Here is a 26007-nt window from a genome sequence, read left to right on the forward strand (position 1 = left end):
ATTTTGCATTCTACACAGCACCAGTGGTCCTAACAGAATGGGATTAATCACTAGTGTAAAAAGGAAATGCTTTGACTTGTGAATCCTGGTTCCCTTGAAGTTGTCCTACATAAACACACACATGTTTTGTGAATTAATACACTATTCTCTACTTACTTATGTTTGGCCTCATTAACTTTGCTAAGAGACTTTAAATGTCTTCCCATGACTCTTTATGTACCTGAAAGTTATGTTTTTTGCTCTGACCTTTCATGAAGCTGGCTTGTGAAATTTGTTTATAGTTACTATAATATGGGATTTTTAGGAGGTCCATGAAAACAGTGCTGATTCACATCTTTAAAATGTCAGAGCCTGCTGTTGCTTTGATGCTGCCACTCATCTCTCTCTCTCACCCGTTGTGGCAGTGGCAGTGACAGTGTCGACTATGACGATTCAAGTTCCTCCTACTCCTCCCTTGGTGACTTTGTCAGTGAGATGATGAAATGTGACATTAATGGTGATACCCCAAGTGAGTAACTTTTGCCTTTTATTTTCACAAGGTCCACATACGTCCCCTTTCCCAATTCATCTGAAGCACTTTGGGAAAAAAGCCTCCCTTAAGTCCCTGAATCAGAACAAAATATTGTTCCATTGTGGTCTTGCTCTAAGGTAAAAGTGTGTGGGTAGACCAAAACAGGACATTTCTCCTGTTTGTAAACAACTTCCTCCAAAGGACACTGTGAAGAGGAAGAACAGAAATAAGTGCTGCTGAACAAAACTGGTTCACTAGATCTGGAAACAACCTGCTGCTGGCAGTAAATACTGTGCAATATGGACAACAGAGTATGAGCTTTCTCCTGCCCCCACATATTGGTTCTCAGTGCTAGCTTTAAAGTATCACTCTATCCTACTGGGGACAGAAAAATGCATTCTCTGTGGCTTATATGGAAGCTGCATAAACACTCACTTTGTTCAGTAAACTAAATCTAGAAGTTCCAAAACATTTCCCATGTCCCAAGGACAAGAGGTAATCGTAAGCAGTAACAAAAGAAACTCTGCTTGGACATAAGGAAAAGAACTTAATGGTTACTGTAGTTAAACAGGTTCCCAGGATCACTGTAGAATGTGAAAACTTTAAAACTTTCAGAACTCTGGCACAAAGCCCTGAGCAACCTGCTTTAATTTTGAAGGTACTCCTGCTTTGAGGAGGGAATTGGAATGGATGACTTCCAAAAGCCCTTTACACCCTAATATTTTATGCAAGTTTATTCTATTGAGCAGTCCTCATCCTCTTGGGATATTTAGTTAGGTGGGCAAAAGACTGAGGAAGGCACTGTTGTTTAATGAAAAATGATGTGTTTGCAGGTGTTGACCCCCTGACTCATGCAGCCCTTGGTGATGCTAGTGAAGTGGAATTTGATGATTTTCAAGAATATTCAGGGGATCCTGATGAACAGACCATGGACAGTGAGAACTCCCAAGAGAATAACCAGCCTCGTTCAAGTTCCAGTACTACAGCCAGTAGCAGCCCCAGCACTGTCATCCATGGAGTGAATCATGTGTGTACTGAGATGAGTTCAGCCTCAAGATCAGCGTATTAGGATATAAGAATGGGAGAATGCACGTGGTTCTTTCTGAGAAGGGCAAAAGCTAATAGGACTGTGACACCATGCACAGATTAAATTGCATGCTCACCCTGGACTTTCTGAGCAAGGTGGAGTTTGCTGGTACCCTCTTATGCTGGGATAGACCATTCCTGTACAAAAACTTCCAGTGCGTTGAAAAATGCAGCATTAGGAGAGAGAAATGGTCCAGGCTGGGATTGCAGGAATTGCTTTTACAGAGTCTGGAAAGAACTGATGTCTTTAGAGGAACAGGGTGTGGAGTGGGGGAACTCATTAATTTGTGGTCTTTTAAGATAAAATGGGAACGTGGTAATGGAAAACCATTATCTTGGGCTAACACTTACTACTCAGAGCTGTTTTAATGAGGAGTAAGTCCCTAGAAAAATGCACAAATACTGCAGTGTATATAAAATCCTAGTTCAGAGACACAGATAGCGGGGATGTAGTGGGGGCCCTGTAGCAAGCAGCAAGGACTGTGCAGACTTCCCAGTTTGAAATAATTGTTCTTGTCCTGCCCTTCAGCTGTATGTAACGCAAACGAGCGAGCAGATCAATGATTTGACTGGTCCACAGGAGGCAGCAGACTCAGCAGAAATAGAAGAGAAGTTGGCTGCTGGATTTTCAAACCATCTCTCTTCGTTGCCATTGCAACCAAACTTTCCCAAGATAAGCTTGGATCGTCGTGAGAGTGACATCACAGCTGGCAGCATGAGCTCCTCAGAAGGGGTGGTGAGGAAGCGAGAGTATGACAATCCATACTTTGAACCACAGTATGGTTTTCCTACGGAGGATGAAGATGATGAGCAGGAGGAGAGCTACACCCCAAGATTTAACCAGAATCTCAATGGAAGCAGGTGAGTCCTCCTTGTCTTCTGCCCTTCTATACAGCACTTCTCGGGTTTCTGTCTGCTTCATGTAGTTTAACATGCATGCACTCAAATGTCTTTGGCACCTGAGATGTATTGTTGATCACTTTTATTTAATATTGAAATGCTGCCAGCCCTTCTGATTTGAATAAAAACACTTGCTTAGTCCCTCAGTTCCTTACTCTTATGTAAGCAGTAGAACCTATGAGAGTTATCAATTCTTGCTAGAACATTCTAGTATATCACCTACTGATTTCTGGAAACTGTTGTGGTAAACCTTTGTCTTTTTGGAGAAAGATACTATAGTGATTGGTGGCATGGTTTTCTTGTTACTCCTTTCAAACCAGAACCCTTTCACTCACAAGTCCACCAGTGCCCTTTTGCAGACAGGTTTTCAGCATGCCCTGAAGGGCTATAAAAGCCTGAATGTAAAGATGTTTCAGTTCTCTCTTTTTTTTCTTTTCCTTGTTTGTTTGTTTTGGGTTTTTTTCTTTCCCAAAAGATGCAGGTAGTGTGGTGAAAACTGATGGGAATGAAACCAACATCAGTCTCCCACAAGCATACAATGTGTTGATTTGGGATGGGAAGGGGAATTGCTAATAACAGTTGTACTTAATTTCTTTAAAGGTCTCAGAAGTTACTCCGGCCAAACAGTTTAAAACTGGCCAGCGATTCTGATGCAGATTCAGATTCCAGGGCCAGCTCCCCAAACTCTACTGTCTCCAACAACAGCAGCGAAGGTTTTGGGGGCATCATGTCTTTTGCAAGTATGTACAATGCATTCATTAAGCTAGTTTTATTTATTATATCAGAGTTTACAGAGAGATGGAATAGAGGGATGGCTAGTCAAGAGAATGAGCTGGTCGTCAAGTTGTTACCAGATCTCCAGTAGTCATGTTGGCTTACTGACAACTGCTGACAACTACTGCTTTATATATTCTTCATTAAGAAGGACTTTGGTTTTGTGGTTAGCCCCTTGAGTTGTGTGGCACTTTAGGGCAAGGATTAGAAATTCCTTCAGTTTCATTTAAACAAAGCATTGTGCAATTTTATGAAATTGATAAAATCTTACAGGCTTCCCTGCTGCCATGTTGTGTGTTTAGTGTCAAATTCAATTCCTTGACTGCCTGCTTTCGATTATATTTTAATAAAAAAAATCACGTGTGGAACACTAGAATTTCTTAATGAGTGACAGAAGACATGGCCAGTTGAGTCTTGCACTACAGTGAAAAGCAGTGAAAGAAGTTTGTAGCACTGGGGAAAATATATGAAATATTTCTGGTAAAATGACTGTTATTAAAATAAGGCTACAAAGGACCAAAGCAAAATGAAATAATATGCTGACACTTTAAATTAATAACTTGAAGTGTTAATCAGCTCCTTTATCTAAATGTGGTGCTTTCAGGCTGTCTGCTGGCTTAAGCAGATGATGATGCATTATTGTGTCCTTAAAATCTGTCTGTATCAGGAAGAATGTATGTTTTTTCCTAATAAATGAAAAGCTTCTGTTTTGAGCATGGTTCCGTGGCAGATTTACCGTGTTTCACAAGACGCAGGTCTCAGTCCTCACTTCAGAGTTGCATGTTTGGGAGACCCTCTGTCATCCTGTTTTCTAATGTGGCCCAGCCATTCATTTGCTCCCAAAAAGAGGCTCAAACTAAGAAGGTAGAGCTAAGGTGATGTGGTCTGCTTAAGTGCAGGAAGATGGTTGGATTTTGCTGTTATATTTCAGACTCGAAGATCCAACATCAATTATTGTGACATGAATGCTAAGACTTATGTTTTTGTACTGTTCAGAATAATCTGATTACAGATGTGGTTGCAATGTATATGAGGTCATGTTACGATTGTGAGACTTTTGGGTAATAAAGAAGAACTTAATCATTAAGGATCTGAAATAAGATGGTGAGTTACAGGATGTTTGGGTGTGTGCAATGAGCAGTAGGCATTTAGTTGTTTTTGTCTTCTGTCATAGGCAGCCTCTACAGAAACCACAGCACAAGTTTCAGTCTATCCAACTTAGCCCTACCAACCAAAGTTGGGAGAGACAAGAATACTCCCTTTCCCAGCCTGAAAGGTAACCGTTTTTCCCTTTGTCTTCTACAGCCTTTTCAGTTCTTGTGACTTGGCAGTCAGAGGTCCTCCCCTAACAGAAATCCTGGGAGTGATGCCTTTTGGTCGTTTGGGTAGTACCTGTGTTAAGGAGCAAGACAGTAAATTGTCATGATATTTCTCAGTCAGTCTTCTTCCCAACAACTGGACTGTGTTGGGATGGGAGAGTCTAGGCTGAGTTAACAGATAACTAAACAAAAGCAACATTCATAGTGTATTTTGTTCTGTTTTATTTTTAAGTACTTAGTATAAAGAATGGGAACCAAGAGGTAGGTCCTACTGTTGTACTGCCACTATCTTCATGCTTAGCCTTAGCTAATTTATTAGTGATGATGCTGCACATTAAATGGGGATAATACCAACCTCCCATGGCGACTGCAGATTACGTGAGTTTCAAAAGTGTTTATCGTCTTTTCAGACTACTAAATAGAAAATCAAATTACAACCATGCCTCAGTTCTCTTGAGAGTGAAGATCAATCCCTAGCATATGTGCACAGTCTTTTCGTTAGAACATCTCCTGTTTGTCTGCAGTATCATTAGATAACATGTCTGAATGGGCACTAGAGAAATGGCCCTCACACCATGGGCCATTAGACAGCCTGGTCATCCTTGTACTGAATGTAGTATTGGAGGGGTGACTGAGCTTGTGCTGGTGTCTTAGCGTGGAGACCTCTTCAGATGCTGTACTGAGGAGAGGTTTTATTTTGCCTTTTGAGTTACTCTATCTGATTAGAACTTACTGCTTTTGTTTTAATGTGTTGATTTTTTTTTCATTTATTTTTTCCTCCTCATCACTTTTATCCGTAAAGATTACTTTAATCTGGAATTGGGAAGGGATGTGGATGAAGGTTGGTATGATGTTTTGCTGACCTTTGACCTTGTAGAAACAAAGACCAAAAGCTTAATTTTGTGTTTCTGCTTTGGACTTTGTTTTTGAAACAAGTAATCATTCCCTGTGTGTGAAATGAGGAGTAACAGGACTGGTAGAGTGAAAACACTAGCAGAGACTCTGCACAGCTGTTTTTGACAACCTTTTACCAGTTGGTTATGTTTTCATGTCCAGTTGTGCTGGATAAGAAACATGCTTCATGTCAGGGTTGTTTCCGTGGGTAAACTTAATGACTGATTCCATGCATTGGAAGAAAACAGTGATGGGGTTTGCCATTCCACATTCATGCTTTGTGCCTCATCTTCTGCACTTGGGTGTTCTTTTCTTGACTATTTTAGTCCTGTAGGGCCTTTAATGTTACTATGCAGATATGAGGATGGGATTTCCATGGAGTAGCTCAGTCTGTTTTATGCATGTGCAAGTGTGTGTGAGTGTGTGTGTGTGTGTGTTCATTTTTACATGTGCATGCTGGCTCACTGGGATTCCCACTGGGCACTTCACTAGTTTTTAGATGTTTTTGTCTCTGTTGTAGAGATACAAAGTTGCTACATTAACTTGTTCTTGTCGAGTGTGTGTTTCTAACTGTAATGGGAAATGATGCTTGGGACTCCATTTCATTGCTGCTGTTTAACCACTTGCCATCCTTTTTAATTTTTATTTCATGCGCATCCATTGATATTTTTTCCTTGGTGATGCAGATGGTTTTTGTAGTGCCATTCAAATACAATATATGCAATAATGTCCTTGAAGATTCAGTATGCTGGTTCCACGATGCCAAATTTCAAGTCAAGCACTATCTCTTAAGTTATTCTGGCCCTTGTGGTCTTGGGCTTTCAAACATCCTTCCTGCTCTAGTGTCATTTGGGTTTTATTTTGAGGGAGGGCTGGGAAGAAACTGGTAGTTGGATTCTTTTGATGCTGGCAGTGGGGAGTGTAGATATTTCAGTACACTACTAATTGTATATTTTGTGTCCCAGTATTTGGGTTAAATACTATAATGGAGATTATTACTGAAGCTGGCCCAGTAAGCAATGAAGGTGGGTTCCCTACAGCATGAGCTGTGCATGATGTAACAATTTCCAGCATTCCCTATGCCTGACTTTGGGCTACCTTTCTCGCTGGGTAACCAGTACCACATGATCTATACTAGTCACCCTCAATGCATTATGCTTTTACATATAGTGACTAATTTGAAGATGGTTCTTGTTGTGGAACTGCATGCAGAGCAGCCAAACTTTTCCTGTCTCTCACCTCCTGCTCCCATTACCATCTTCTCTTTTTCTCTCTGCATTACTCCCATTACTGTTTTCTGCCGATGTGTGATGCTAGAATATGATATATGCTGCTGCTTTTTTGGAGTTTCCATTTTGTTTGAAGTCTGTTACCTGTAATTCAAATAGGTGTGTTAGCCGACTTTAGCGGTGCTTGTTACTGTCCTGGGATCAGATTGTTTTCCTCCCACCCTTTCTTCTCATTCTGTTTCCTTTCCTCTTCAGGAAACAGACGGGCCCTTGTTGATCAGAAGTCTTCAGTCATAAAGCACAGCCCAACAGTGAAAAGAGAATCTCCATCACCTCAGGGACGAACTAGCAATTCCAGGTAATATTTTTTTTCCTGCTTTTCAAGTGTACAGTGTAGTTAGAGTGGCCTCATACTTGGCCAGTGATTTCTCAGAAGTCTAGCTGTTGAAAACCAAATAGTACTTTTCTGTTGCCCTAGACCTGGACATACTATTTCTGAGAAGATTCAGTATGGTGGTCTTACAGTTAATAGTGCACATGCTTACTTTTCTATGCTCCAAAATGTATCCTCCTTCTGTCTGAGATCCAAAATGTTCTAGGTTTCTACTTAAACTCAGCAGTTACTCTTCGTAATTGAGTGTTCTGGACAAGGTGATCTAGCCCAGCGGAGTTTTAGTGCACCATGCAGGGGGATCAGCTGACTACAGTGAAGCAGTTTGATTCCATAAGTTCATGTGAAATGCTTTGCTAAAGCTTGAGAAGGACTCAGAATAGTGCAAGTAAACACTATCTGACCTGTGCCTGTGCTTTCTTCTCCCTTGCTTATGGAGCAGTCATGGGTAGAGTGAATTTACTTTGATCTGCTGGGTTTGGGAGACAAGTAAGAAAAATAACTGCAGTTCAGACTGGGGAATGCAGCAGTTTGCACAGGACTTTCCTCCTTCTTACCTTTCCCACTCTGGGAAAAGAAGCTGAGCATACATGTGCCACACAAAACATGTGCCAAGGCTGCTGCAGTAATGCTTCAGTAGTGCTGCCCTTCCTCTTTCAAGGAAAGCCTACAGCTCAGACATGGGGGCTGTGGAAGAAGGTTGAGGCATAAAGGATTCCTGTGGATTCTGAGGAGTGCTGTGAGAGTGAAGGATAGAGTGGTAGCTAGAGGAAAGTCTGATTGTGGCTTATTATAGTAAATAAAGGACAAAATAAAATATTTGATACTACACCTATGGAACAGAGCTTGAGCTGTGTGCAGTTACATGAGCAGCAGGCAGAGCTAGATGTCAACTACTGTTGATAGGAAAGGTACTTCTGTGTGTGCCCTGGCCACAGCTCTCTTCCCATGCAAGCCAAAGTAAGCAGAGGGTGACTGACTTTTGCTTGCTTTCTCTTAAATGTGTCAGTGAGAACCAGCAGTTCCTGAAGGAGGTGGTACACAATGTTCTTGATGGGCAAGGTGTTGGCTGGCTGAACATGAAGAGAGTCCGACGTCTGCTGGAGAGTGAGCAGCTCCGTGTCTTTGTACTGAGCAAGCTGAATCGCACGATCCAGTCAGAGGAGGATGCTCGACAGGAAGTCATACAGGACGTGGTCAGTGCTGAACTCAGCAGGGTCCTCACACTGAGTGTCTGCTGAGGCTCAATTCATGGGAAGTTTTTGTCAATTGCGAGAAGCTGATGTTACAGCAGTTTGGGAATTTATGTTCTTGAATTACTTTCGCACTTCTGAAATAGCAGCAGTAATGGAGATTTCATTGCAGGAGATTAGCCGCAAGGTTTATAAAGGCATGCTGGACCTGCTGAAGTGCACTGTGTTAAGCCTGGAGCAGTCATATGCAAATGCTGGCCTGGGAGGCATGGCCAGTGTTTTTGGCCTGCTAGAGATAGCACATACTCACTACTACAATAAAGGTAAGAAAAGTGTTCATGAGAATACTGTGTTTATGAACCAAATAAGACTGGGGAGGTAGCTGTTTTTGTGCCTTCTGATATTTTGGGGGTTTTCCAACACTTTCAAAATGGTGAGAATTGTACCATTGTTACTGAAGCCTTATAAAGCTTGAAGCTTAAAGCTTTAAAGCAATATAATGGCCATACTGATATTTAATTGAAAATGGAAATTCTGCAGTGAGATACAAAGTGTCACTTTTACAGCTGAAATGGAAGTTCTCGGAGTGGGGACCTTCAGCTAAAACTGTCCCAACCACAGTCTTGGAAAGTTGTTGCAGGCAACCTCAATAGGGAGGGAGATATTTGTAATGTGGAACCATACGAGACTTACATCTCACCAACCACGTTGCACTACATAATTATTCTCATACAACTAAATATTCTTAGGGAAGAAAGTCTGAAAATATCTCTCGGTTTTTCAGCTGTTTATTAAGAATCTGATTCTGAATGCAAAATAAGAAAATGCATGCTAAGGAAAAAAGCAAAAGATGACAAAAAGCTAAATCTCTGCTTAGTATCTGACTTTGCTGTAATCTCAAATGATGAAAAGTTACTTATTTCATTGTAGCAGCAGTGTAGCATCTACTAAACTCTTTATATTCGGTGTTCTGGGTCTTGCATCAGGAATTTTTTTATTAGTTGGCTTAGATATGCCCCATGTTCATTTCCAGTCATTGTTAGAATGCTGAGGAAGGTAAGGAAAGCTGTGCTAGTGGAACAGTCCTGAATGTGGAGGATAGGCTGATCTTGGTAATTACAAGCGTTTTAGTCCGACACTGATTCTAAGGAAAATTGGAGTGGCTGATATAAAACTCAGTGGTTTAGAGTGAAGATCAAATGGCATAATTTGATGGTAAGTAGAGTTTACCCAGTAAACTAATTGCGGTCATGATAGACAAAATTTGGTGCAAACTTTTAAAGACTCTTCTCATTCTTGCACAACATCTTAATTTGTAGTCACATTTTAGCGGTTCAGTATGTTTTACTGTTTTCGATTGGTTGAAATTAAAGAGTTATTTCTAGAAATGTTTTTTAGAGATTAGTGCTTCTCTTGATGTTATTTAAAGTATAGTAATAAACTAGTAATCCTACAGGACACGATGGATATAGCTTATTTGTCTAGAGTAAGCTTAATAAAGCATGGTTGTGATTAATTTATTATAATATGGTCAAACTAAGAACTTGTATTTAGGAACAAGGATAGTTGGCAATAATAGTAGGATTGGGAAATATATCCTAGGAAGCAGTCTGTCTGAAAATGGCAGCTGTATGTGAACTTCCCACTGTTTACTGCATCTGTAAAAACTGGGAAGGGGGGGGGACTGTGTAAATCTGTGAATATACATTTGGAATGCAGCTACTGTATAGTGTTTTGATATATCAGTAACAAGACCCACAGCTGAGGTAGTGCTCCCAGTTCTGATCATCACATCTTGCAAAACTGAATTTTCTGAAAAGATCTACAAGGTATTGGGAAAACACTTTTCCTCTGAAGGATGGAAGTGTTCAGTCTGTTGAGTGTTAGGTGTTGATTCTTTTCAATTATTATCTAAATAGAAAGGTGTTACTGATAGCAGAATCTTAAATCCACTGAACAAAGGTATCACAAGATCTAGTGGTATGACAGATTTAGATAATAGGATATGAAGTTTTGACTATTAGATTCATCAGGTATTGGAATAGTTTGTGCAGGAGGCTCTTTATGGAAAAGCTGGTTTTAATTATTCTGTTCTGAAGGTTTTGCTGTAATTCAAACTGTGGGGTTTGATACAGAGAAATAATCCAAACTGCCTTTTGAGACATACGGTTATGGGAAGTCTCAAAGATTTATGGAAGAGGTATAGCCAAGAGGTATTTTTGGTTTTTTTTCCCCTAACAGAAGTTTCATTTAGTGTTACCCATGAAAATGATTGTATTTGTCATCTTTACAGCGTGAGAAGAACTTAATTATCCTCTATAAATTATATTCTTGGTAGTTTAGGCAGAGTTGTTTAATTTTTCACAGTTTGGCAGAGGAGATGCTACAGTTCCTGTGTCAGAGAACATTCCTAGGTTTCAAATATACGGGAATGAGATACTTGAGTATCCCTAAAATAGCACTCTGGCTTTCTCCTCTATTGGTTTCCACCAGTGTGCCAGACTATCAGCAAGCCACGTTGACCTATGGGAAAAATGTGGCACTGAGCTGTTTCAGTGCCAGGCTTAATGATTTAGGTGAGACCATCTGTCTCATCGTTCTTCTCCTGCTTTCATTTCCTTTTTCTTTATGTTCCTTTCTAGTTAGTTATTTATTTATTTTCTCTCAACAATGTTCTTTTTATTTAAAGAACCGGAAAAGAGAAAACGAAGTCCAACAGATGGATCTGTCACTCCCGTTGGCAAAGATCCTGCATCATCCCCAAGAGTGGAGCCAAAACCTGCAATGCAGCTGCCGGTACCTCAGCTAATGCCAAAGCCACCGAGCCCTGCAGGCAGAGGGCCAAGGGAGTTTGACACAAGAAGTCTAAAGGAAGAAAATTTTATTGCTTCAATTGGTGTGTATTGAGGTGCATGTGAAGTGCAGGGGAGACTTCTGTTTTGGTGTTAGGTTCTATTTGCATTCTCTCCATTTTAACACACTACATTGCTACTGTAACATGCTTCATTTACACCTTGGATCACAAGGAACAATCATGTGTGTTTTCACTCTACTCTCGGATAAACTATCCACCGCAATTTTCTCCCAGAAGCTGTCTAATCTTAATTGTTTCTATATTTCATTACACCTTAAACAGCCTTATTTTTTGCTCTGTGATTGCTGTTTTCAAGCAACAGGAAATGGCAAAAGAGAAACAGGGACAGCAGGACTTCAGAAAGGGCAGCTGTGGAAGGGAAACATGAAGGTTTTCTGTCATTGCTGGCTACCTGTGAATTATGTAGATCGTATCTTGATATAAGTGGGATCCAAAATCTGCTGTTTGTTAACAACAACATTTCCAAAAAGATTTTAGTTACAGTGTTACGATTTCAGTGAGCAGGACTGATGGATTTTCCTTCTATGCAATAGCAAATAGAATGTGTGTTCTTCTAAACAGCATCTGCTAGGCTGGTCACTGGAGATTTTTCTGTCTTACTCTTAGCTTTTCCCTATGTCTTGGGAAAAAGTTTGAGGTAGTGTTTTCAGAACTGTTTTATTTAAAAAGGGCTTTAGAGATTTTTTTAGTGGAGGAGAAAGGAAAACAATTGTTTTGGTTGAATCCAGTGGGCTGTGGGTTGTAAACATGAGAAGTACCATCAGCATACGAGAAATTTTTTGTCAACTGCAAAAATATGTCATGTTAAATTATAGACATTGCTTCTTACAGCCTATGTAAAATATCATTTTACTGGAATTGCTGTATGAAAGATTAATCTTCTAAAAGTGTGGTGCTGTGAGGATATATGTGTAGTTTGTGGCATATGACAAGGGAATGTGTGTGTTGAGCAGTTAAGTGGCAGGACTACAGACATTCATTCCTACACGCACATAATAACTGCAGGCTGGGTGCTGTCGAGTCCTGAACTGATACTGAACCCCTCTGACTTGATTTGCTTTCTTGTTTAAAGAGGTGATCTATGGAGGCAGGTGCTCAGAAACTAGTCTTGCACTCTATTTGAAAAGCTGTCAGGAAGCTGAAAGAGTTGCAGTTTCAGATTTCCAGCATTTCAATTAGTTATTTGGTTTGCTCTGGATGCTTCACTACTTTTCTCTAGAGGAGAAAAAGGAAAGCATGCTTCTAGCACAACTAAGAATAAACCAGGCTCTAGGACAGTGTTCTTTTAAAGAATGAAGAGACATCTTTTGATGAGATTGCTAAAACTGCTTCTTTCCCTTCGATGAAATTAAAGCCTCATAGAAAAGTCATAGAGATCAGACAGTTCTGTTTGTGAAGCATCATAAGAAGTGCTTTTCAAAAGAAGTGCTACGTAATATGCCGTGTTAACTACTGTTGCCAGAATATTAGCTTTAAACAATTCACATTCTTCAAGGACAGGCAAAGGTACATTCTTACTGGTGGTTCTGAGGCTGTGATGGTTTCCACTTGTCTTTTATGGAGCTAAATTACAAGAAGGATATAGTCTTACCAAAACTGACCGAGTTCAAAAGACTTGAATGTTTTCCTGAAGCCTTTTTCTCTAACTGCTTTTGTCTTTCACCACAAACCATGAACTGGTATGCAAGTCACTCTTCAGGAAATTGCTGTAAAAACGGTGTAGTCTCCATGTTTATCAGACTTGGGTGATCTTGAAGTAAAGAGTGTTTCTCTTGTGTTGCAGGAAGATAATTTAAAGCTGCTTGGCTATTATACTTCCTTTGTGTTCTGTCATGGAAACTTCAGAATAAGACAACTTTGGATATACAGGACTGGAGTTAGTTGTGTCTTGGCTGAAATTCCTGCTGTAGTGAAATGCAGATATTCTCATTCAGACATTTATTTAGGGAAGAGCATTTGGTAAACATCTACATGTTGCTGAAATAACAAAGTATTTGTAAGTAGTTCCATTTAAACATGAGAAAAAAATGTTTTTATGTGAAGATGATCCAACACTGGAACAGTTTACCTGGAAAGGTAGTGAATTCTCCATACATGGAGATAGAGAATACCTGACTGGACATGGTCCTGTAGCAGGCAGCTTTAGTCAACCCTGCTTTGAGCAGGGAGGTTGGACTACATGATGTCCACAGGTCCCTTTGGACTTCAGCAGTTCCTTGATTCAGTGAAGTTTGGAAGGTACTTACAGCCTCAGGTTGCAGATATGTGAATAAAACTTTGAATTAATCTTTTGGTATTGTATAGATGGAATACAAATTGGACTGCTAACCTTTTGACCTAGATACAGGAGGAAATACTAGTATGAGAAGTCTTCAGAAGGATGGAGTAAAATAATGTACAGCTCTGTTTGCAGTAGTCATACGTAAAGTGTGTGTTAGTGTGGTGATTAAACTGCATCTCTGATCTAGAGCTGTGGTAGCTGAATCTGTGCAGTTTTTTTGTACTATAGGAACAATGGCCATGAGGTTCACAGGGTTTCCTCTTTCTGAGGTGAAGTGGGATGGATTTTTACCAACTGAGCTTCGATCTTAACTGTGGTTTGATACCTAATTCCTGGCTAGAAAATTAAAATTGTGAAGATGATGCTTCTGATGCTCACCAGCTGCTTGCTTCTGGGGATCTTGTGTTCCAAGGTTCATGGTCATCACCTGTAGTGTTGGTCTTTTTGTTAGGACACTGGTGGCTTTTAAGTTGATAGTTAATAGTTTCCCCCTTTATGTTAGTGATAAGTGAGTTTATTAAAGTTTTATTTTTCTTCTTTGACTAAGTAGGTGAGAGTAAAATCTAGTCTGTTTTTAATGTGCTAGGATATACTCTACACTAAATTCACAGACAAGTCAGCTAAAAGTAATTTAATGGCAGGTGTTGTAGCTTTCAGACTGGTGATTTTTAAAGTAAACCCATATAGACTGGGCACGGAAGAGGCCAGATGTTTTCAAAGCCCTTTAACAAACAAATTCAGTCCATCTTAGAGATTGTTATCTGTGTCAATGTGTGCTCAGGTTGATAAGCCTGTAGGATGCTGTTTGGATCCCTAAGCAATTTTATCTTATCCATCTGTCTATTTTTGAAAGTTGAAGGAACATCCATCAATCATGAAGCAGATGTAGAAATTGGTAGGCTGGAAGCCATCTTTCTAGCTTTTTCTACCTTGTTGCATTTGTCTCACTCCTGATGTCTTTTTTGATAATACTTGGGAGCCTTCCTCCACAGTTGTAACACTATCCTTTTCATTTTTTTTTTCCAGTGGACATTTTTCTCAATATAACTTTTTTAGAGCCTGTCTTGCCCTTATTTCTGCTCTTTGCAGGGTGGAATGGGTTTCTGACACACTTAAGTGACCTTTTAGTTGCTCAGGACGTTTTCTTGACGAGCAGTAAAAGAACATTTTACTTCTTTTTCCTTCCCTTTGCCACTTTTCTAAGAGGATCTTCCTCTGTAGTGTCCCCAACTTTAACAGTGCTAGTGAGAGAGGACAGTGCCTAACATTTAGAGTCTGCTTAGCGTGTCAGCTTGTAATGTTTCCTTTGGCCAACAGGCCAGCACCTGGAATGAGCTGGTGTTTCTGAGCAGAATAGGTGCCTGCATTTCAGGGGGTTGAGCAATGTGAGTGATAGAAAAGTGCATGTGCTTCATCACTGTTTTGTCCCAGAGCTAAGTTTCAAATACAGTTTTAAGAAAATTTCCGACCGTTTTGCTGTTCTGTGCGTTGTATGTCCTCCTATGGAATTCTTTGACTTGATTAGAGTGCTGAGAGACTTTGAGTTTTGGAAGTTGGGGTTGAGCATGTCTGATATCTTGCTCATTTTAGTTCTTTGCCATTTTCCATTCTTTATACCCTGATAGGAGCAAGTGGATGCAGAGGAGTTCAGCTCTTTGCGTAAAGGACAGGTTCATAGGCAGAGCCAAGCATTTACTGGCAATGTTGTCAGGTCAAAAATAACTTGTAAACTTTGTGATAATCTGTAAGATATGATATTGGTTAAATGTTGTGTTAACCTACACTTTAATATTTTTGGAATTGCTGCTGCTGTTTTTGTGTCTTTCTCCTTTCAGTGATATAAACTAGAGACATTAAAATGTTTCTGTTAATTAGAGCTTCTGTGATGCTTACATTTTAGAGGAATTAATAACTGACAGTCTTAAATCCCTTTCTTAGAAAAGGCAATCAATTATTTGTTCATAAGAGCTGTTTTCCCTTAGTTGATTCACTGCTGTCAAAGTGTGGCCCAAGGAGGGGAGGGGGGATGCACCACCACAGCTGCACGAAGTCATCTCTATGTTTGAATTCTGTTATTAAGAGATGATGCAGTGCTCAATACCTAACACTGGTTTCTTTTAAAATGGTGTTAATTAACCCTTCACTCAGTAGTTGTCATAAAATTCTGCCTTTTTTTCTTTTTCTTTTTCTTTTTTTTTTTTTTTTGAGGTGAAGGGGTGGGTTTTTTGTTTGAAATTTTTTCCCCATTTTCACCTGTCTGACCAGCTGCTGACTCTTTCTCTTTCTCTCCTGCTTTCAATGCATCTTGGGTAGAATTGTGGAACAAGCACCAGGAAGTGAAAAAGCAAAAATCTTTGGAAAAAACGAGTAAGGAAATTAAAAAGAATGTAGAAACTGACTCCTCCAGCCTCCCCATAACTGCCAACTCCCCAGGTGCAGGGTGAGCTTGCATCTATGGCACACAGATTTTATACTCACAAGAAAAAAAGTCTATCAAGAAAGTCTCCATTAAAGAGACCAAACAGATGTTTGCCCTGAGGAAATTGTGTTCAAATGTCTCTTCTTTTTTTTTTTTTCCCCTTTCTTTTTTTTCTCCCCTGAATGTTGCCTTCAGAGAAGGGGAAGCAGGTTTCTGCATCCTCACCAATCAGATAAATATGGAAGACTTTTAAGATACTCCATCTTCTTCCTTAAAAGTTAAAACTTGTTTAACAACTTGTTGACATGGATATATTGATTGATTAAATGTTACCGGAATGAAGAATTCCTGTTTGTTCAAGCCGTGGGATGGCGAGTTTTGTTACCTGGCATCAACCATGAGCAGTCAATCTGCAACAAGAAGTACTTCTGAGGGGGAGAGAGAAGGTGTATGTGAAGAATTGTATTTAGTGATGGCTGCTAGAAAATAGCCTCATAGTAAGGAATCAACCTGATTTTGTTTTTTATATCCCTTGGTAAAGAAGGAGTGAAATAGTTTGAGGCTGTTGCAGAGTCTAAATAACAGTCTAAATCTACACGAATCTGAACACCTATTGAAATATAATAATGAATAAAATACTGAATATAGATAATCTGCAGGTGCAGTACCAGGCTTTGCTCTTTTGGTTGTCACTGTTGTAAATAGGGACATATGATTTAAGGACAACAGCCAGTTTATAGCAACCATATTGTGGTAGGTGTTTCCTAACCATAAGCGTAGTTTGTACTTTGCAGAGCTGATGCTATTTTACAGACTGGAGTTTGGGAAGGATTAATAGCTGAGGTGAATGAGTGAAAAATCCTGACATTCTGACTAGGCCTAGATTTGCATACCCTAGTTTTAGGCACCTCAGTTAAATACTTCTGTTAGCATCTGGAGTTAGTTCAGAGAGAATGGGGCGAATGGGGCACCTCTGCAGTACAGCTTACTGTATTTAAGTTGTGAATTGCTATCTGCTGAGGTAGGGGTGTGCGAGGCAAACACATAGCACATGCACACACCTGCTCTCCCCAGCTGAGCCTTTCAAGTAGGTGCCTACATTGAGAGGGTTGATTTGAGGTTTTAGTGTTCCACGTGTATTAGACATACGACTCCATAAAGAAGGGAGAGGGAGGTTTGTAAGTGCCTGTAAATTGACAGTGACAACAATGTAATTGTGGCTATTGTGCTCCTTAAACTCTGTTACAGCCCTCAAATATCTGAACTGCTTCAGTCAATTTCAATTCCAATCCCTTTAAAAGTCAAACTGTCAGAAATATACCTGAATTACGTGTTGCGACAGGAAACTCCTAAATTGCTTAAAACACACAGCTGAAATTTAGTGTTATTGCTGTAGTAATGAGATATTAAACTTTTTGCTGTATCAGAACTAGAAATGATGACCACTTGGATGAATGGAAATAGACTTCTAGAAGTGAGCAATGTGTATTTCAGTGGAAAACAATATTCCAAATTCTTAGAAAAGATATTTTTAGTTATTTTCCTTCATAAATTTTATGTTTTCTCTTTCTTAGAGTCTTTGAGGATTTGATTTACAGTAACTAAGGCATTTGGATCTAGAGACACAATACTATAACAAATGAAGAATACTTTCTGTAAAGACTTCACAGGAAGAATTGGTGGTTGAGTAGTAAGCTAGTATGGTCTGCACAGCCCCCTTATGGCTTTGCTATTCATGAGTTTACATATCATCTCAAACTCACTCCCACAAATCTTTGTATATTATCCTTCTCTCTCTCCTCCCTTCCCTTTTTCTTTCCTTTTCACTGTCTTATCCTCTCTAATATTACATATAATACAAACATGTTCATAATTCCCAGGTTGTTGTGATCAGTGGTTATAGAGATAGTGGCATTGTTTGCTTAGAGATACTGGATATAGTCATGGGTATATAATACAAATATTCCAGCAGCTGATCATGTCTTCCTGTTACTGAATAGTTGGCAGATATGGATATGGCAGAAGTGTTGTATTCAGTCTCTTCCCCTTTCTGAGAGTATTAACATTCTGTGTACAGCCTATAACACATTCTTTTCTTGCATTGTTATTTACTTCATTCAGTGCTTATCCAGATTTCTTTTCAGGCTCTATCTGTCCATCATTCTCTTTCCTTCTGCCATCCCATCTGAGGACAATAGATGATAGGATTCTAGAAATGCATGGGAAATTGAACATAATGTTCTTTCCTTTTTTTGTTTTCTGGATTGTTGGGTTAATGAATGCATGACTTAAAAGCTTGCTGATTCCCTCTCTCTTTCCTGACCTATGTGATTGCCAACTCTGGAGAGCCATTTGTTGGTGTAATTGGGGAGTGTTGTGAAGCACAGCATCATACAACCTTAGTTCTTGAAAATCTTACTGGTTAACACCGATTGCCACTGTTATTTTCTTGTCATGTGTTGCCTGATTTTTGCCTAGATAGTTGCTGTGGGCAACCAAAAAACTCAGTCCAGGACTTTGAGCAATTTAGCTGTTCAAAAAAATATTCTGACTTTTAAGTAAATAGGTATCCTTTTTTATTACCAAGAATTAAAGGAAGTGGCTTCCTAGAGTTGAATGGCAACTGCTCTGCATGTGTTATTGTAACTGGAAGCTACTTGACTGTTGTCTGTCCTCTTATCTCTCTTAAACGGCTAAGAAAGGTACTGTTTAATTAGAGCCACTCCCAGACGTCGGAGTATTTGAAATTCAAACTAATGTTTGAAGACTAGCAGATGTGTTCTGCTGGTCTTGTTGTTTTCAGTACCAAGGAATAATAAAAAGCACGTTAAAAATCAAAGAAATGAGAAGGCAAATCTGTTTTGTTGGTACTGTTTCTGCTTCCAGTCTGTCATCTGCTTTCTGCTATGCTGTTTTTTCTTGGCACAGTAATAACTTACTTTTTCCTTTGTTCAGGACCCGAAAATGTGAAACAATTTGATTTGGGAGAAACAGATGAGAAGAAATCCCAAATCAGTGCAGACAGTGGCCTCAGTTTGGCCTCAGGTTCTCAGGTCAGTGGCTTGTATGCTTGCTTTATTTATGCCGTAAGACACAGGATTCTTCTATTCACTACTTAATTATGGGAAGACTTCTAGGGTTTGAGTATTCTTGAGAGGCTCATTTGGTAAAATTTCTTTGCCCTTTTCTCTAGGAGATTGATCTTTGTAAACTCAGTTACAGGACACTGTGGTCTTTTTGACACTCAGACAGTAGTTTCTATTTGATTGGCTAAATAAACTAAGGAAGCATAAGGCATGTGATTCAAGAGCCCAGAAGAATGGGAAGTCATGTTCTCTCCTTATGGTAAAAACTAATGTGACTCTTCTTGTCCTTGATACATTTTGATTGCAGAAGAGTGATTTTGACTCTATTCCCAGCGGAGGACCAACAGTTATGGTCAGAAGTACAAGCCAGGACTCTGAAGTCAGCACTGTGGTAGGATATGCCCAGAGTGAAATCTGGATGTGATTGACTGCTTGTTAAAGTGGGGAAGGGCATTTCATGCCTACATTTTGTGTGGTGTGGCAGCATAGTGTCACGCATGCATAATGTGTGTCTTTGAGTTCTCTCTCCAGAGCCTCTGAGTGGGTAGCAAGCATGTGTGTCTGACAGAACATATATAGTGCTTTCTTTGTTAGCAGACTGCAGCCTTCATACGTGGTGCTCATTGCTGTTACATATTCCTACATCTTGGTGTATTTATGGAACTGGTGGATTGCAACAAATGTGTCTTAGTTGTGTATAAACCATCTGTAAAAAATAGGAGTTTAAAAAGGTAACCTGAGAGCAAAAAAGGCAGATTGTTTGCTGCATTAAAAATAAAAATAAATTCTCTGATGTATTACCTTAAAACACTTGAATTATATCAAAATATATCTGCTTGCTTTCTTTCGATCAGCTATACGGCCTAGAGGGAAAATGTAGCAGGAATGCATTTAACAAAAAAGAATGAACCTTTCCCCACCAGATTATATGATATTGCATATTCCAGGGATAAAAACCTAAGGAACTTTTCTTTTGTTGTTGTTTGTTTTTCTTCTCTCTATACTGCTGCATGCCTGTGAATATCTGGCTTTCCATGATCTTTTCTCAGCCTTTAACAAGAGTAATACTATGATTGTCTTTCTCTAATGGAGAAAAAATTACGTTCTCTGAGACACTGCCCCAGATAGAAGAGGGGTCTAGAAGAGCTGGTTGATATTCAAATATGTCCTCTTCCAAGCTCAAAAAAGGTCCATCCCAACAAGTAAGAAATCAAGCAAAGGCAGCAGGAGGCCTGCATGGATGAGCAAAGAACTTCTGCTGAACTCTGACATAAAAAAGAAGTATACAAGAGGTTGAAGCAGGGGCAGGTGACGCAGGAGGAGTATGCATTTTTTGTCTCCCCTTGCAGGGATAGGATTAGGAAAGCCAACAGGAACCTGGAGTTGAATCTAGCAAAGCATGTGAATGGAAACAAGAAAAAGTACGTAAGCAACAAGAGAAAGGACTAGGGAAAATGTAGGCCTGCTGCTGAACTGGGCAGGGGTACTGGTGACGGATGGAAAAGACTCTGAGGCACTTGGGGCGTTCTGTGCCTCAGGTTTTTACCATTAAAACAGGCCTTCAGGAATCCCAGGCCTCTGAGACCAGAGGAAGAGTGGAATGAGAAAGATTTGCCCTTGGTGGAGGATGACCAGATTAGGGAGCACTTCAACAAAGTGATTGTGGTTCCTGAGGGGTTGCAGCTACAACTGCTGAGACAACTGGCTGATGCCACTGCAATGCCACTCTTGGCTGTCTCTGAACAGTCATGGTGAATAGGATTGGTTCCTCAAGACTGGAAGACAGGAAATACTACTCTTACCTTCAAGAATAAAGGTCTAGAGAGCTACAGGCTGGCCAAACTCACCTCCGTCCTTGGGAAGGTGATGGAGAAAGCCTTCCTGGAAACATTTCCGAACACATGAAGGACAAGAAGTTGGCTAGGACTAGTCATAATGGATTAATAAAGGAGCAGGCATGCTTAACCAATCTGATAGCCTTCCACAATGAGATGACTAGCTTGGTGGATGAGGGGAGAACAGCACATGTTGTGTACCTCAGCTTTGATAAAGCTTTTGACACTGTCCCCTGTATCATAGATAAACTGACAAAGTGAGGGTTAGATAGACAGTGGGTGGACTGAAAGCTGGCTGAACGACAGGGCCCAGAGGATTGTGAGAGGTGGCATTAAGTCTGGCTGGAGACAAGTTGCCAGTGGTGTACCCTTGGGGTCAGTATTGGGGTCAATACTGTTCAGCATCTTCACTCATGATCTGGATGATGGCAAGTTTGCAAATAACACAAAACTGGGAGGAATGACTGACACACCAAATGGTTGTGCCCCCATTCAGAGGGCCTCAACAGGCTGGAGTACTGGGCAGAGAGGAATCTGTGTAGTTCAGCAAGGGAAAAATACCAAGTGCTACTTAGGAGGAATAACTCCAAGCACCAGTACATACTGGGGGCCAGTGGCTGGAAAACAACTGTGTTGGGAAGGACTTTGGGATCCTGGTGGACAAGAACCTGACTGTGAACCAACAGTGCACCCTCATGGCAGAAAAGGCCAGTGGTATTCTGGGCTATATTAGGAAGAGCCTTGTCTGCAGGTCAAGGGGGGTGATCCTTCTGCTTTACTGGTGAGGCTGCAATAGAGTATTATGTCTAGTTGTGGATCCCCTAGTACAAGGAGGATAAGGACTTCCTGGAGTGAGTCCAGCTCAGGGACACAAAGATGATTAAAGGGATTGGAGCAACTTTCATAAGAAGAGAGGCTGAGAGAGCTGTGACTCTTCAATCTGGAGAAGACTCAGGGGGCATCTAATCAATGAGTGTAAACGTCTGATGGGAGTGAATGGAGGCAAGGGAGCCAGGGTCTTCTCAGTAGTACCCATTGGCAGACACGAGGCAGTCAACACAAAAATTAAAGCACAGGAAATTCCATCAGAACACAAGAACACGAGAAAACACTTTCTTATATTGAGAGTGGTCAAACACTGGAGCAGTGTGCTCAGAGAGGTTGACTTCTCCATTTGTGGAAATTAAAAGAACCTAACAGGACATGGTCTTCAGGAGCATACTCTAGCTGGCCCTGCTTGAGCAGGGGGCCTGCATATAGATGATCTTAACAGATACATTTCAGCTGAAGCAGTTCTGTGATTTTTCTGAAGGGCTTTTTGAGTGTCTCTCAATCTCTTCCTGCAGAGTAGGATTTCATGAAAAGATAATGACGAAGAAAAGGCAAATGTAGCCTTCAGTTGTACTGCTTGTTTTGTGCCTTAAGAAACATTTTACAACTTTTCTACCCAGAGTGTCTTTGTCTGTTGAAGGTAATTGCTTTATTTTTCTCCACAGGTTAGTAACAGTTCTGGAGAGACGTTGGGAGCAGACAGTGACTTGAGTAGCAATGCTGGTGATGGCCCGAGTGTGGAAAATGGTGGCAATTTAGCAGGATCCAGAGGCACTGTGTCAGACAGTGAAATTGAGACAAACTCTGCTACTAGCTCTATCTTTGTAAGGGCATTGCAGACTTCCCTTTTTTTTTAATAAATCCTGTGCAGTAATATTTCAATGTGTGTGCGTGTATGGAAGAGGATCTCTCAGTTCTAAGGGTTAATCAGCAATGACTTATATATTAAAATGTCAAAGATGTAATTTTGTCTGGATCCACAAACCTTTCTTCATTTCCTGTGCAATAAATGGTTTTTCAAGAGTAGTAGATTAATGTCTTGCACCACCTTAGAGACTCTAGTAATATTTAATATTATTTCAGTATTTCTCTCAACCAAGTGGACATTTAATTACCTTCCAGAGGCAATGCAACATTGATGGGCATTGTTCATCCTTAACTAAAAGGAAAATTCCCTGTTTCTTAGGAGCAGCTGTTTCATAGAGGAAAGGAGTGATCCATTTCAGTTTCAGCAGCTGTTCTGTTTCTTTAGAATATTACTTTAGTCCTATTTGAAGTGTAATCATAACTTGTAAATATATTAGTTAGAAGATCTGTGTGTAGTAAAATCTGAATGATTTGTGAACACTTCATTTTGTAAAGTCCTTGATTATTGTGTGTAACCTCTAACATATATCTCACCAAGAAAATAATGATACACCTGATTTGGCTAAATCATGCTCTCAGCGGAATAAGAAAACAGCTTGCAGTGCCTTGAGATTGGTCTCACTGTGTTCATTATTTTATAATCCTGATAAGATTGTAAAAGCCTTTACAGGGCTTCTACTTCTAATGTTAAGAAACAAACAAAACCATTGTGTTGCGTGGCAGATTTCTACAGAAAGTATGAAAGTGATTTAACCATGTCTGCTTACTTAGTTGCAAGAGGATGTCCTCTCAGTTACTGAAGAGTCAGACTTTTTTTTTAACTTTTACTTTTCTGCATTTTTCTACTAAACTAGATAGACTAGAACTAAACAGAAACAAAATAGAATTCTAAGAACCCTTGCAAGAGATTTAGAGCAAAGATGATGGGTTTATATGATGTGCAATGAATGCAAGCATCTCACCATAGTTTACCTGGGGGTAGAGAAATAAATGGGCCAGCTTTGTTGTCACAGTTCCTGCTGGCTGGTAATCCCAACTCTCTCTCTTCAGGCAAGATGATATATAACCATCTGCTTAGTGTCATACCTTTATGAATGCATAAGCATGAATTATGGGGGATGACAGAAAAGGTTTAACAGTTCTTTCCTTTAGTCTGGGGCTTGCATTTTTTGTTTTGCCTCAGTTTTCCTTCAGGGAAGCACTGTGCCTCCTCTGTGTTTTGATTTCTCTATTTGTCTCTCTTTGATTTTTCTTTGTCTGACTCTGGACATTTAAGTGTATTACCCGGCTCTTTGAAAAAAACAATCGTTTGTGAACATTTGTGGGAGAAGCTTTTTTGAAGTAGAGCTTGCAAACTGCATCTGTTAAACCCAACAGCATGAGAGAGAACCCTGCAGGATGCAGAGTTAAATTGTCAATACCTCTTGTATTATTTTCAGGCCAAGTCTCACAACCTGAAGCAGAGTGTGAAGGATAGCAAAGGGAGTACTCCAGGGAGAGGTCCAGAGGATGGGAACCAACGTGTCTATCTATATGAAGGACTTTTGGGTAAGCTACTTTCTTTTTGTGGAGAGGAAATCTTTTAGGCTGAAGTTCAGGTAAAATCATGTCTGGGACAGACTGGAATTTTCACTTTACCTGACACTGTTTTTAACCTCTAACTGTTGTCCATGCTGGTAGAATTGGAAGGCACATCAGACCATTCAGAGTAAAGCCAGCGTTTTGCTGGGGAGTTTGAATAAGAGTAAGGGGAGATTGGTGTGAGTGGTGTAGTTTGCATAAAATGAGGTCTGTCCAAGTCTCTTGCTCTTCTTGAATATGAATACTTTAAACAGTGTGAATAAGGGGAGAAGGAAGTTGGCTATGTATGGAAATCTGAAATATATCATTGATCTTGAAAAAAGATCATTCAGCTTAAGTCACTGAACAGAGGGCTGAACTCAGAATTAGGAGTACATTGGGTTTTTTGTATTTTGTCTGGACTTGATGTTAATCAAAAGCTCTCTCTTCCTGTGTTTTTCATCCTTCCCATTTATCATTCCTACCTGCTTGGGATGGTGCAGGTAGGGATAAAGGATCTGTCTGGGACCAGTTAGAGGATGCTGCAATGGAAACCTTCTCTCTGAGTAATAATCTTATTTTTCCACTTCTCTGTGTGTTTGCTGTGATCTGTGTCTGTGTGAGATGTTCCTGTCTCTTTCGGGCAGTGTTAACAGTTTATGGAAGCAGATACACTCCTTAAAGAATAGAGATGAGAGGTACTTTACTGTAAGGGTTTAAAAATATTATGCCATTAATTAGAATGAGAGATTTTTCTTTTACACTTTTCTTCAGTTGTGATCTTGCTTGTGGTTTACAAGTAACCTTTTTTTTTATTTTTTAATGTAGTTACGTTGTGTGTTGGCTTATGGTGTTTTCAAGGCGTGGGAATGAACAGGAATTAATTGTAAAGTATTATCTGACTGGAGTAAATAGAATAAATGCTCAAATTTTTTATACATTGCATAGGCAAAGAGCGTTCAACTTTGTGGGACCAGATGCAGTTCTGGGAAGATGCTTTTTTGGATGCTGTGATGTTAGAGAGAGAAGGAATGGGGATGGACCAAGGACCTCAGGAGATGATTGACAGGTAAATTCTTTAGTAGACCTTTTTCCTCTTCATTGTTTCACCTGGGGCTGAAATAGTGAAAATACTAGAAAAAAAAGTTATTTTAATTCTGCTTAACATGCTATTGTCACTTTGTAAACCTCGTTACTATACCTGACTATTCCAAAGTGACCCTCTTCTCTCCCTGCTGGCCAGTAGCTCCTGATACTGAAATACTTATCTTTAGTTACAACATATATATTTTTTAACTCTTGTGGTGAGATATTTCCAGAGAAATGGGTAATGTAAGCATAATCACAGTATGAACAGATGGAATAGACTAGATCAGTAGTAAAGCAAGAGATTTTTGTGGCAAGATGACTATATTCTGGAATAATACTGTGTTGACATAAAGTGAAAGAATTAAATGTTTCCAGAAATGGATTTTGAGCCTTCTCAAAATGCAGAGTATCTTTAAGGTGTTTTCAGAGCTTGTAGTTAAAACAAAAAACCCAGGAGGAAACCACTCTCTAGAAATATCTGCATGGTTGCCTAAGGCTCAGCTGCATCTAAGATGTCAGTCTTGACTAACTTCCTGTTCCTCCCCCCAGCTCTGTTAATAGCTGATCATTCTGTGCTCTTGTCTACCACCTGCAGCTGTACTGCCTCCATCCATGCTATCATGGAACATGAGATCTGGTAGCCAAAATAAGAACTAGTTTGGGGGTGCTTGTTTCAAAACTGTTTTTCCACAAACTGCCTACTTAACTGGAAAAAGAGAGTGCCTGGTGCACTTCCTTCATCAGCTTTCTCCTGCCTTGCAGCTGTGTTTAAGCTCTAATGCTGGATAGCTCTTGTGCTGAGTTATGTGTTCCTCTCCTGACAGTTGTAATTGTCACAGAGCTGCGACTGCAGAGAACAGGAGATGG

At 40.0% G+C, this 26007-nt stretch overlaps 1 protein-coding gene across 36 annotated transcripts in view; it reads left to right on the forward strand.

The window, feature by feature from the left end:
- The window catches only part of MADD (MAP kinase activating death domain), a 72471-nt gene that overhangs the window by 26993 nt on the left and 19471 nt on the right, over positions 1-26007 (forward strand). For 8 of the 36 annotated variants that reach the window (XM_039551977.1, XM_039551979.1, XM_039552001.1 and 5 more), the window contains 18 exons: positions 402-508; positions 1345-1538; positions 2127-2458; positions 3098-3237; positions 4446-4547; positions 5393-5431; positions 6450-6509; positions 6969-7071; positions 8114-8300; positions 8470-8620; positions 10987-11193; positions 15767-15820; positions 18828-18925; positions 19266-19349; positions 22290-22448; positions 23931-24039; positions 24555-24617; positions 25000-25120. In XM_039551977.1, coding sequence (XP_039407911.1) covers positions 402-508; positions 1345-1538; positions 2127-2458; positions 3098-3237; positions 4446-4547; positions 5393-5431; positions 6450-6509; positions 6969-7071; positions 8114-8300; positions 8470-8620; positions 10987-11193; positions 15767-15820; positions 18828-18925; positions 19266-19349; positions 22290-22448; positions 23931-24039; positions 24555-24617; positions 25000-25120 — 2310 coding nt within the window. The remainder of the gene's footprint in view (positions 1-401; positions 509-1344; positions 1539-2126; positions 2459-3097; positions 3238-4445; positions 4548-5392; positions 5432-6449; positions 6510-6968; positions 7072-8113; positions 8301-8469; positions 8621-10986; positions 11194-15766; positions 15821-18827; positions 18926-19265; positions 19350-22289; positions 22449-23930; positions 24040-24554; positions 24618-24999; positions 25121-26007) is intronic. The other 28 variants (XM_039551978.1, XM_039551982.1, XM_039551990.1 and 25 more) reach the window with 18 other exon arrangements.

This window comes from Corvus cornix, chromosome 5, assembly GCF_000738735.6.
Source record: "Corvus cornix cornix isolate S_Up_H32 chromosome 5, ASM73873v5, whole genome shotgun sequence".
NCBI lineage: Eukaryota > Metazoa > Chordata > Aves > Passeriformes > Corvidae > Corvus > Corvus cornix.